This window comes from Cervus canadensis, chromosome 3 (genome assembly GCF_019320065.1).
Source record: "Cervus canadensis isolate Bull #8, Minnesota chromosome 3, ASM1932006v1, whole genome shotgun sequence".
Lineage (NCBI taxonomy): Eukaryota > Metazoa > Chordata > Mammalia > Artiodactyla > Cervidae > Cervus > Cervus canadensis.
In genome coordinates this window covers 17,551,991-17,564,769 of record NC_057388.1, presented here as the reverse complement: position 1 = coordinate 17,564,769, position 12,779 = coordinate 17,551,991, and the positions used below count along the sequence as shown (strand labels likewise).

The window sequence follows — 12,779 nt, the reverse complement described above, 5'->3', positions numbered from 1 at the left end:
TAGGCCAGAATACTGGAGTGGGTAGCCTTTCCCTTCTCCAGTGGATCTTCCCAACCCAGGGATCCAACCCAGGTCTCCCACATTGCAGGCAGATTCTTTACCAGCGGAGCCACAAGGGAAGCCCAAGGATACTGGAGTGGGTAGCCTGTCTCTTCTGCAGCGGATCTTCCCCACCCAGGAATGGAACCAGGGTCTCCTGCATCGCAGGTGGATTCTTTACCAACTGAGCTATCAGGGAAGCCTTTATTAAGGTATAGGTGATTTACAATATTACTGCATCTTTGAAATAAATCCTTCTCTGACAGTTATCTGATAAATAGCAACAAAAACAGAAGTAGTTAGCATTATTCAATGACACACTCTAAGGGAAATGTAGGAAATCAAACGGACAAAATTAAGTTTATGTGCTTTAACTTTATATTGACATTTTAATTAAAATCCATTCTTTTTAAGCAACGTCTGAAAATCAGCCCAGCTCCAAAGAGCTGGGAAAAGGGAAGCGAGAAATAAACGTTTACCTGAAGCATCTCCAACTTTAAAATCACTGTCATCTGAACTATCATAATCGAGAGCTTCTAGCAGAGAAGCTGCCAAAGGCTTCACCTGCCTCCTCTTGGAGCTGCGATCCACTGTTAAAAGAAAAACATTACAACGTTATTCATAATCCCACCAAGCGCGAGGGAGAGTTGTGGTGCTGAAGGAAGGTACAGATGACCTCCTGCAGGTGGTGCAAATCTTTGTCTTAATTCAGTTCTCAGCAAATGGTGTGGTGGAAGGTTGGGGTGGGATTACTGGGGCTGGCCGGCCAGCTCCATGGGCAGGTTCAGCCCCAAGGCGCAGCAAATACGAGCCCAGGGCGACCAAAATCAAAACTGGCCCTCTTGAACATCTTGCTTCTGAGACTTGCTCCCTGTAATCCCTCACTAAGACATCGTTAACAGTCAATAGAAAATGCAAAGCCCAGGGAATATAAAAACTATGTCCATTCCCACGGATCGTGGAGGGGGAGCGTCCGCGGAGGGTACATCTTCCCACAGGACTCTCCCGCCCCCGCCCTGCCCCCGCCGGCCCCGACTTCTTGAAGGGCTGAAATGGACCAGTCTCCCCGCGGACGCCTCCGACACACTTACTAAGGAATCCGAGGTGGTCGTTTGGAGGAGACCTAGGGAGAGGCTGCGATAGCACAGGCAGCGCCGAGGTCGAGGACTGAGACCAAGGAAACAAGTCCAAAAGATGCTATTAAAAATAGGCGGCGGCGCGGACCTGACCGGGGCGCCCCAGGTGCAGCCCCGCCGCTCCCCTCCCGCCCCCCGGCCCCCGGTCCTAGGAGAACCGACCCCGGCCCCTCGAGCGCCTTCCTTTGGCGCCTCCCGGCCAAAGGCGCCCTCCGGCCCAGGCAGCGCGGCCAACCCGGCAGCCCTGAGGAGTTAATTTACCCCGTTAAAACGCTTAGATAAAAAATAAAGGAGAGAAAAACTTTATTATCCCGCAAACAAAAGCAACAAAAGACCCAGAATCCGCACAGTCCGAGGCCGGTTGCCTGACAATAGAGAAAACAACGACCCGGATACAGCTCTGAAGAGAAGGAAGTGAAAACACGAGCTAGAGAGCGGCCCTAAGAGCAGCAGAAGCTGAGAGCGCGTGCGCGCGAGTCGCCTCAGCTGTGTCTCCGAGAGGAGGAGCCGAACGGAGCCGAATGAAGCCGAACGCAAAGCCGAGGGGGAGCCGAGAGGAGCCGAGTAATGCCGAGCGGCAACTGAGAGCCTTCCCAAACCCTCTGCCTGCAGATCCCTTATGCTGGGCTCTCAGTCCAAATACGTAGGTCAGTGTTTGTTTCTGACAGGACAGAGCAGTGCGTGTGTCTCCATGAATGTGGAATAGTGCTTTGCATACACTTGGATAATTTATTTTTTAAGATGAATTTTTAAATCCATAAAAATACGAGAGTATGTACAATTGGATTTCAGTTCTTCAGCAGTTTCAAATGCCACATTTATTCGTATACAGGGTAGCTATTTTTAAAAAACAATGTTAAAATGTTAGAATCTGAGCAGTATTAATACTTTTTACGTGTTTCTATATCAAGGAGAAAGGAAGATTAGAATAAAGCTGATTGTTTATGTATTCCCAGATATATATTGAGTGGTAATGTTTGTAGCATAGGGAAATACAGAGTTAGGAAGGACTGTAAATGAAATATAGAAGGAGCAAATCATGCAATACAGTAGGGGCGCTTATTCTTTAAAGAAAACGTGAATTCTTTTGTGAACTGTAATTGAATTTTATAATACTAAATTTGAAAAAAATAATAAATACTTACATAGTGCAATTTAGGGCATGATTACATAGAGGCTGTACCTTCAGCAAGAAAGTTACCTTTTCCCTGTCAGAGCTTAAGATACAGTTGAGGATACAAATAAGTCAGTGAGCAATTACTACATATTGTGAAAGGGGCTGCCAGAGAAAAAGTACACATGCTAAGAGAAGTCTTCCCAAAGAACGTTTGTTTTTTGTTTTTTGGGTTTTTTTTATTTTTTATTTTTTTTGCTTTTTAAAATTTTATTTATCTGTGCTGGGTCTTCGTTGTTGTACACCTTTCTCTAGTCGCGGCAAGCAGGCCACTCTCTGGTTGTGGTCTGTGGGCTTCACATTGCAGTGGCTTCTCTAGCTGACGTTTGCAGGCTCTAGAGCTTGGTCTCAGTAGTTGTGGCCCATGGCCTTAGTTGCTCCAGGGCATATGGAATCTTCCCAGACTAGGGATGAAACCTGTGTCTCCTGAACTGGCAAATGAATTCTTAACCACTGGACTACCAGGTTAAGTCCAAAAGTCTCATTTAGCTCCAGACATAGTGTCTGAACTGGGCTGGAGAAGAGAGAAAAAGAGATGCAAGTTCCAGACCAAAGAAAAGACATAAGCAAAAGACCAGGATGAACAGAGGAATAGAGATGACTAGTCAGATTCCCTGAAAGCTGGGCTGCCTCAAGTGCCTCAAGACATTCCACCACAACCGTAGTTATTGCAACCTCATATTTCTGTGTTCTTCATCACTGCTAAAAATGCAACATCTCTGACCCTCTGATCTCTCTGAACCTTTAGTTCCCTGACCGAAACCACCACTGCTATGTACCCACTCAAAGCTTTCTATCATACTGAGGAAACTTCCATTCCAAAATTGTAAAATCTTAGTAAACTCTTTCCGTTTCAGTATCTTTCTTGTACCTCCTTGTATAAAGTTAGTATGAAGTTATCATGAAACCCCCTCAGATGGAAGCCACTTGTTTTCTCAATATCCAAAGGCGGCATCTGGTTCTTAGTTGGCTTTCAGGAAGTGTCATAATTCAAAATGATTTGTAACCAAATTCAGGATACTTGGAGATAAAAAGATGGAGTGTGTGGAGAATGTAAAATAAGAAATGAAAAAAACTGAATTGTGTTATCTGGTTTGAGAGAGAAGTTGTAGGTCCTGATTTATATTTTAAGAAACCAGAAAAGTGGAAATCAGTTTGTTATAAACCTAGGGATAACAGACATCACCAATTAGATGGACATGAGCTCGAGCAAGCTCTGGGAGTTGTGATGGACAGGGAAGCCTGGCGTGCTGCATTTCATGGGGTCACAAAGAGTCATATGACTGAGTGACTGAACTGACTGACTGAAGGATAACAGATCTGGCTCACAAAATGTAATGGAACATGTCAGCTACATTTCTACTCTCCCCAAATTTCACTGAAATCACAGGGAAAAGATAAATATAAAGCCAAAAAAACATAACTCTGCTATATCTTAGCAGAGTGTCACAAGCAAACTTTTGAGGGTAGAAAAGAATGTTAACAGTTATGAAGGTAGGCTCAGATTGCCAACAAGACCCACCTGACTGCTTAATCTCATCTGGGTGAAAGAGATGAGTCACTGAAATAAGTTTTTTCGGAAGTCCATGTATAACCCTCAAATGACAGACAATGAGGCCTGTGAGAAAAGCTAAGACTTGGATAATAGGCTGGGAGCGGCCGCTGCGCGGGCGCAGGAGGGCCAAGGGGAGCTACTCCACGTTCAAGGTCAGGAGGGGCGGCCATGAGAAGATACCCCTCATCCAAGCTAAGGAGCAGCGGCTGCTGGAGCCGCCATGAAGAGATACCCCACGTCCAAGGTAAGAGAAACCCAACGAAGACAGTAGGTGTTGCAAGAGGGCATCAGAGGGCAGACACACTAAAACCATAATCACAGAAAACTAGCCAATCTGGTCACAGAGACCATAGCCTTGTCTAACTCAATGAAACTGAGCCAAGCCGTGTGGGGACACCCAAGATGGTCAGGTCATGGTGGAGAGGTCTGACAGAATGTGGTCCACTAGAGAAGGGAATGGCAAACCACTTCAGTATTCTTGCCTTGAGAACCCCATGAACAGTATGAGAAGGCAGAATGATAGGATACTGAAAGAGGAACTCCCCAGGTCAGTAGGTGCCCAATATGCTACTGGAGATCAGTGGAGAAATAACTCCAGAAAGAATGAAGGGATGGAGTCAAAGCAAAAACAATACCCAGTTTTGGATGGGACTGGTGATAGAAGCAAGGTCCAATGCTGTGAAGAGCAATGTTGTGTAGGAACCTGGAATGTTAGGTCCATGAATCAAGGCAAATTGGAAGTGGTCAAACAGGAGATGGCAAGAGTGAATGTAGACATTCTAGGAATCAGCAAACTAAAATGGACTGGAATGGGTGAATTTAACTCAGATGACCATTATATCTACTACTGTGGGCAGGAATCCCTTAGAAGAAATGGAGTAGCCATCATAGTCAACAAAAGAGTCCAAAATGCAGTACTTGGATGCAATCTCAAAAACGACAGAATGATCTCTGTTCGTTTCCAAGGCAAACCATTCAATCACGATAATCCAAGTCTATGCCCCAACTAGTAATGCTGAAGAAGCTGAAGTTGAATGGTTCTATGAAGACCTACAAGACCTTATAGAACTAACACCCCAAAAAAGATGTCCTTTTCATTATAGGGGCCTGGAATGCAAAAGTAGGAAGTCAAGAAATACCTGGAGTAACAGGCAAATTTGGCCTTGAAGTACAGAATGAAGCAGGGCAAAGGGTAATAGAGTTTTGCCAAGAGAATGCACTGGTCATAGCAAACACCTTCTTCCAACAACACAAGAGAAGACTCTACCCATGGACATCACCAGATGGTCAACACTGAAATCAGATTGATTATATTCTTTGCAGCCAAAGATGGAGAAGTTATATACAGTTAGCAAAAACAAAACCAGGAGCTGACTGTGGCTCAGATCATGAACTGCTTATTGCCAAATTCAGACTTAAACTGAAGAAAGTGGGGATAATCACTAGACCATTCAGGTATGACCTAAATCAAATCCGTTATGACTATACAGTGGAAGTGAGAAATAGATTTAAGGGACTAGATCTGATAGACAGAGTGCCTGATGAACTATGGATGGAGGTTCGTGACATTGTACAGGAGACAGGGATCAAGACCATCCCCATGGAAAAGAAATGCAAAAAGGCAAAATGGCCGTCTGAGGAGGCCTTACAAATAGCTGTGAAATGAAGAGAAGTGAAAAAAAGCAAAGGAGAAAAGGAAAGATATTCCCACTTGAATGCAGAGTTCCAAAGAATAGTTAGGAGAGATAAGAAAGCCTTCCTCAGCAATCAATGCGAAGAAATTGAGGAAAACAACAGAATGGGAAAGACTAGAGATCTCGTCAAGAAAATTAGAGATACCAAGGGAACATTTCTTGCAAAAACGGGCTCAATAAAGGACAGAAATGGTATGGACCTAACACAAGCAGAAGATATTAAGAAGAGGTGGCAAGAATACACAGAAGAACTGTACAGAAAAGATCTTCATGACCCAGACAATCACGTTGGTATGATCACTCACCTAGAGCCAGACATCCTGGAATGTGAAGTCAAGTGGGCCTTAGAAAGCATCACTGTGAGCAAAATTAGTGGAGGTGATGGAATTCCAGTTGAGTTATTTCAAATCCAGAAAGATGATGCTGTGAAAGTGCTGCACTCAATATGCCGGCAAATTTGGAAAACTCAGCAGTGGCCACAGGACTGGAAAACATCAGTTTTCATTCCAATCCCTAAGAAAGGCAATCCCAAAGAATGCTCAAACTATCGCACAGTTGCACTTATCTCATACGCTAGTAAAGTAATGCTCAAAATTCTCCAAGCCAGGCTTCAGCAATACGTGAACCGAGAACTTCCAGATGTTCAAGCTGGTTTTAGAAAAGGCAGAGGAACCAGAGATCAAATTGCCAATATCTGCTGGATCATCGAAAAAGCAAGAGAGTTCCAGAAAAACGTATATTTCTGCTTTATTGACTATGCCAAAGCCTTCGACTGTGTGGATCACAATAAACTGTGGAAAATTCTGAAAGAGATGGAATACCAGACCACCTGACCTGCCTCTTGAGAAACCTGTATGCAGGTCAGGAAGCAACAGTTAGAACTGGACATGGAACAACAGACTGGTTCCAAATAGGAAAAGGAGTATGTCAAGGCTGTATATTGTCACTCTGCTTATTTAACTTATATGCAGAGTACATCATGAGAAACGCTGGGCTGGAACAAGCACAGGCTGGAATCAAGACTGCCGGGAGAAATATCAATAACCTCAGATATGCAGATGACACCACCCTTATGGCAGAGAGTGAAGAGGAGCTAAAAAGCCTCTTGATGAAAGTGAAAGAGGAGAGTGGAAAAGTTGGCTTAAAGCTTAACATTCAGAAAGCTAAGATCATGGCATCTGGTCCCATCACCTCATGGGAAATAGATGGGGAAACAGTGGAAACAGTGTCAGAATATTTTTTTGGGCTCCAAAATCACTGCAGATGGTGACTGCAGCCATGAAATTAAAAGACACTTACTCTTGGAAGGAAAGTTATGACCAACCTAGATAGCATATTAAAAAGCAGAGACATTACTTTGCCAACAAACGTCCATCTAGTCAAGGCTATGGTTTTTCCAGTGGTCATGTATGGATATGAGAGTTGGACTGTGAAGAAAGCTGAGCGCCGAAAAATTGATGCTTTTGAACTATGGGGTTGGAGAAGACTCTTGAGAGTCCCTTGGACTGCAAGGAGATCCAACCAGTCCATCCTGAAGGAGATCAGTCCTGGGTGTTCATTGGAAGGACTAATGCTGAAACTGAAACTCCAATACTTTGGCCACCTCATGCGAAGAGTTGACTCGTTGGAAAGACCCTGATCCTGGGAGGGATTGGGGGTAGGAGGAGAAGGGGACGACAGAGGATGAGATGGCTGGATTGCATCACTGACTCGATGGGCATGAGTTTGAGTAAACTCCGGGAGTTTGTGATGGACAGAGAGGCCTGGCCTGATGCGATTCTTGGGGTCACAAAGAGTCGGACACGACTGAACGACTTTACTGAACTGAACTGAATTCATAGGAAGGAAAAAAAAGTTTCATAGAAATCCATTTGCAGAGGGCCTGAAAACAGTGTTTCTCCCCAGAATATAACTTCAAGTTCATTTTTATTAAGTAAGAAGTCTGACTCCAGAAATTACCAGAATAGGCACCAGGTTTATAGGAGAAAGAAGGATAATAAACCCAGTGCCATGAGCTGTCATAAGAAATAGGAAGATCCAGCATACAAAGTCACTCATAAATCATGAAAGATAGCCTACTCACACACACTCTTCCTACATCACTGAGCTTCTTCCCGCCCACCATAATGATCAGAGTGAGGACGTCTATAAACAGAACTTGCATTAATTTATCTGCCAGGTGAACAGGGCTTCTTATTTAGGCAACATACACAAATTCAGGCTACCAAATCCACCTATTCTATGTATATAGACATAGGGGCAACCAAGAATCAATGAATATTTTAGTAAAACTACCAACAGGAGAGGATTTAGATTTTTAAAAATCTTTAAAACAATTATATAATTCATATATATCAGGTCTCATGTACATCATAGATTTAGAAGGTGAAAGAGACAGAGGCCACCTTCTTTCAGTTGTAGCACTAGCAAGACAAGATCTATTCTCTATGAAAGTAGAATCTACCTTCTGGCATCTACTTACCATTTTCAAATGCATAACGTCATGGTGGAGAATGAGTTCTGGAAGAGATTAGCAACAATAGCTGCACTTTGTTTTTTGACTTTTAGATCATAGCTACAGTTGTACGATTTTGAAACTCAAAGCCTCTTTGGATCACTGACTTTCACTGTTTCAACCCTTCTAATGATTTTGCATGTACCATTTTTTTTCCATATAAAATACTTATAGTGGTTTCCATTTCTTCTACTAAAATTTTCTTTGATATGAATGCTTGCTAGAGAAAGGTGTTCAGAAAATAAGTAAAACTCAACCATGAGAATTAAAGATTTACTATTTGACTTGGTGTGTGTCAAAAGGCAGTGATGACTTCATTTATTGTTGTGGTTTAGTCATTAAGTCAAGTCTGACTGTTTTGCAACCCGTGGACTGTAGTCTGCCAGGCTACTCTGTCCATGGGACTTCCTAGCCAAGAACACTGGAGTGGTTTGCCATTTCCTTCTCCAGGGGATCTTCTTAACCCAGGAATTGAACCTGAGTCTCCTGCATTAGCAAGCAGATTCTCTTTCACTGAGCCACCGGGGAAGCCCAGACAATTCATTAACAGTGGAAAATAGATACAGATGCAGTGATTAAAAAAAGTTATTTACAGTATTAAATGTAATAACCAGGAATAAGGTGCTTATTGAAGGCAAACTTTTGGTGACAATGTTTGCTATGGCAGAATGAAAATTATTATTTTATTACTATTAGGATGAAATAAGAAATACTGAGTTGGGCTGGAGCCAGCAGCTAGCCAAACGGCTGTCATTTGTGATCACTTAATTCATTGTAGAGTCTATGGCTCATGTTATCTCACAATAGTTAATGTTTTCAGAGATATTCAGGAGGAAACAATATTGATGAGATATAAAGAGATGGTGCTGAAATATCTGAGCTTTAAGAGAATACTAAATGCTTCTAAAGAGAAAACACAGAATATCTACAAAGGAATAGAAATCAAGTTAGAATCAGAATTTTCAACTGAAACTCTGGATGACTGGGAACTTCTAAAACCATCTCAATGTTTTCTAACAAAGGGTTCATTGATAACCATCCTTTTCAAATTATGTAAAATATACTGACTACAGAATTTTCTCCAAGGCAGCAAGGATCTGCTCTAGTATTACAGAGTAAAAACTTTCCACATATATAAAAAATGAATAATACTGATATTTTAAAATTAATTTTTCATAGACAATATGTACACATAGTAAAAAAATGTTTAATGCACAAAAGATTTTTATGAAAATAAAATTTCCACTTTATCTTTGTGCCCTAGCCAGTCATCTCTCTAGACATGACAGGATTAACTTTTTTTAAAAAGGTGCTTAGCTCAGGGCTGGGTTTTTATATCTTTATTGAGATACAGTTCACATACCGTAATATCCACTCTTCCATGGTGTAAAATTCATGGTTTTTAGCCTACTCAAAAGTTGCACAATCATCACCACTATCTAACTGTAGAACATATATAACATCATCACAGGAAGATAACCCAAACCCATTAGTAGTAACGCCCTGTTTTCTTATTTCTAGACCCTGGCAGTCATTAACCCACTTTCTATCTCCCGGAATTTGCCTATTCTGGATTTTTATGCAAATGAAATAAAAAATGTATGGTCTTTTGTGTCTGGCTTCTTTTATCTAGCATAGTGTTTTCATGGTTCATCCACACTGTAACACAGCTTGTTTTCAAACTAATATGATACTGTGAAATGTTATCAGTATTTGTTCTGTGTGGAGAGAAGATGAAAGAGGTATTTCAATATTTGCTGTAATAGCTGTGTATTAGACAGATCTCTTAGACAAGCAGAGATATTTAATTATGTTTCAGTGCATATGAATGGCACTCTTAGGGGCTGAGTTTCACAAGGGGCAAGTCCCAAGAAAGCAAAGCAGATGGGCAAAGACAGCATCACTGATGCAACATCACAAAGTGTACAACACTGTATGTTAGACAGACAAATAAAGTCAGTTAGAGACAGGGGGTTTCGTGTCATCAACTCAAAAGGTGGCAAAGCTTTCAAACAAACAAGAATGCATAAATAATACCTTCTGTTCTTTTTAATCCATCAGGTCTTCAAGTGACAGAACATAAGCAAACTTCCAATATTGTTCTAAATCTACACAACTCAGTTTAAAAAAAAAAAAAACTCTCATTGGAAAATACCAGAGGACAATGAAAAATAAATGAATATACACATGAAAGGCTCAAGGAACAAAACACCCTTATAAACACCATCCATGCCAAGGTCAAAAAAGTCTCTCTTGAGCCCCCTCAATTAGTACCCTCTGTGGCCTATAAATATAGTCATTATCTTGAGTCTAAGACTATTTTTTTCATATTTTATGTACAAAATAACAGTATATGTTATTTTGTTTCTGGTTTCTTTGGCTAATATTTTTTCTGAGGATAATCTATGTTGTTGTAATTGTAGTTCATTTGCATTGTGGAAGCACATGCTTGAATATACCACAATTCACTTTTCATTTGCCCTTGATAAACACTTTGGCTCTTTTCAGTTTATGCTATTATAGGTAATAGTTCTACATGTAGTCTTGTTCATGTCTTGGCATGCATAAGCACACATTTCTGTTGGGTTTATATCTCAGAGTAAATTATTGGACCATATTGTATTCAAATATTAAACTTTAGCAGATTTTCAAAGCATAGTCCAAATTTGTACTCTAATCAGCAATGTATTCAGGTAATGCATTTAGCAAAGTAGCAGGATACAAGATTAATATACAGAAATCTGTTGCATTTCTTTAAATAAACAATTAAATAATAGAAAGAGAAAGTTTTAAAGAGTCCCTTCTAAAATACCATAAAAAAATACTTAGGAGTAACCCTAACGAAAGAGGTGAAAAATTTATATGCAGACTATAAAACATTAATATAGGAAACTGAAGTAGATTAAAATAAATGGAAAGATATCCCATGCTCTGAGACTGGAAGAATTAATATAATTAAAATAGCCATACTACCCAAAGCAATCTGCATATGAAGTGTAATCCCTATCAAATCATCCATGACATTTTTCACAGAACTAGAGCAAATAATCTTAAAATGTATATGGAACCACAAAAGACCCAGAATTACCAAAACAATCCTGAAGAAAAAGAACAAAGCTGGAGATATAGCCTTCCCAGCCTTTAGAAAATACTGAAAAGCTACAGTAATCATAACAGCATGGTGTTGGCACAAAAATAGATATATAGATCAATGGAACAGAATAGAGCCTGGAAATAAACCCACAGCCTACACTCAATTAACCTTTGAAAAAGGAAGCAAGCATATACAATGGAGAAAAGACAGTCTCTTCAGCAAGTGGTATTGGGAAAGTTGGACGACTACATGTAAATAAATGAAGTTAGAACACTCCTTCGCGCCACACACAAAAATAAACTCAAATGCATTAAAGACTTACAAATAAGACATGGCACCACAAAACTCAGAGAATGGAAAGAACACAGTCAAAGCATTCTCTGACATAAATCATACAAACGTTTTCTCAGGTCAGTCTCCCAAGGGAAAAAGAGAAAGACAAGTTTCATGTATTACCACTTATATGTGACATCTAAAAATGTATATACAAATAAACTTATTTACAAAACAGAAACTGACTCACATAGAGAAAACAAACTTATGGTTACCAAAGAGGAAGGGGGGGGATAAATTAGGAATTTGGGGTTAACAAACACATACTACTACATATAAAATAGATAAATAAGAAGCTCCTACTGTATAACACAGGAAACTATATTCAAAATCTTTTAATAAACTATAACGGAAAACAATCTGCAAAAGAATACATATATATATATATTAGTTATATACATATATAACTGACTACCTCTACACTAGAAACTAACACTGCATTAGTTATGAAACAACTATACTTCAACAACAAGAACAAAAAATAACCTAGCAGATCTGTCAGTACTTGAAGCAAATTACCATGCAAACTGAGTTATCCATCATGAACTGGGTTTTGTCTGACCAACAAAGCCATAAAACTAAATATGCAGAGCAGCATTCTATCATCAATTGGAAAACAGCTGAGTCCGAGCTGGTCCTGAAGGTATAAGTAAATTGCATGAGTAAGTGTTATACATGCCTGTGTTCTATATTCCTGCAGTAATATCTGATCTCCCCTCAACCAACCAGCACCTACGGTTACATGGAACACATCCTTTGACCAGTTAACTGAGGGAGAAATATTTAAGCCCAGTAAACAGATGTTTCTGTGTGAAACACTGTCAATATTAAACAGCTGTAGTATTTTAATTCAACTCTGGATTGACCCTGAAGGACAGTAGTGAAAGATCATATGGAAGTGGTTCTTAATATTTTCCCTGAAAATCCACTAGTGAAATTCCTATCACTTCTGCAATTATAGCTTTGCTGATCTAGAAGTCCCAGCTCAAGAAAAGTTTTCTATCAGGACATAGAGCAATGATTCAATTAAAGTGGTAGTTAAGACTGCCACCTGATCACTTGGGGCTCTTCAGTCAACAATCTTATGGGAGGTTATTCTATTAGCTTGGGTAATTGACTTTGATTATCAAGAAGAAATTAGGAAGCTACAACTCAGTGAGGGTAAGGAGGAGTGTGTCAGAAATGCAGATCTCCCAGGGCACCTCTTAGTATTCCTGTTCTTGCCAAATCCCTCCTTCA

At 40.4% G+C, this 12,779-nt stretch overlaps 1 protein-coding gene across 14 annotated transcripts in view; it reads right to left on the bottom strand.

Annotated features, from left to right (window-relative positions):
* The window catches only part of PHF14 (PHD finger protein 14), a 203,542-nt gene extending 201,939 nt beyond the window's left edge, over positions 1 to 1,603 (bottom strand). For 11 of the 14 annotated variants that reach the window (XR_006268455.1, XR_006268454.1, XM_043462730.1 and 8 more), the window contains exons 1-2: positions 1,131 to 1,603; positions 519 to 629 (exon numbers count right to left, since the gene is read on the bottom strand). Coding sequence is in view for 12 of the 14 variants with exons in the window: in XM_043462730.1 (XP_043318665.1) it covers positions 519 to 629; position 1,131 (112 nt within the window). In the remaining 2 variants the exon portion in view is untranslated. The remainder of the gene's footprint in view (positions 1 to 518; positions 630 to 1,130) is intronic. The other 3 variants (XM_043462729.1, XM_043462731.1, XM_043462732.1) reach the window with 1 other exon arrangement.
* Positions 1,604 to 12,779: the final 11,176 nt, after the last annotated feature.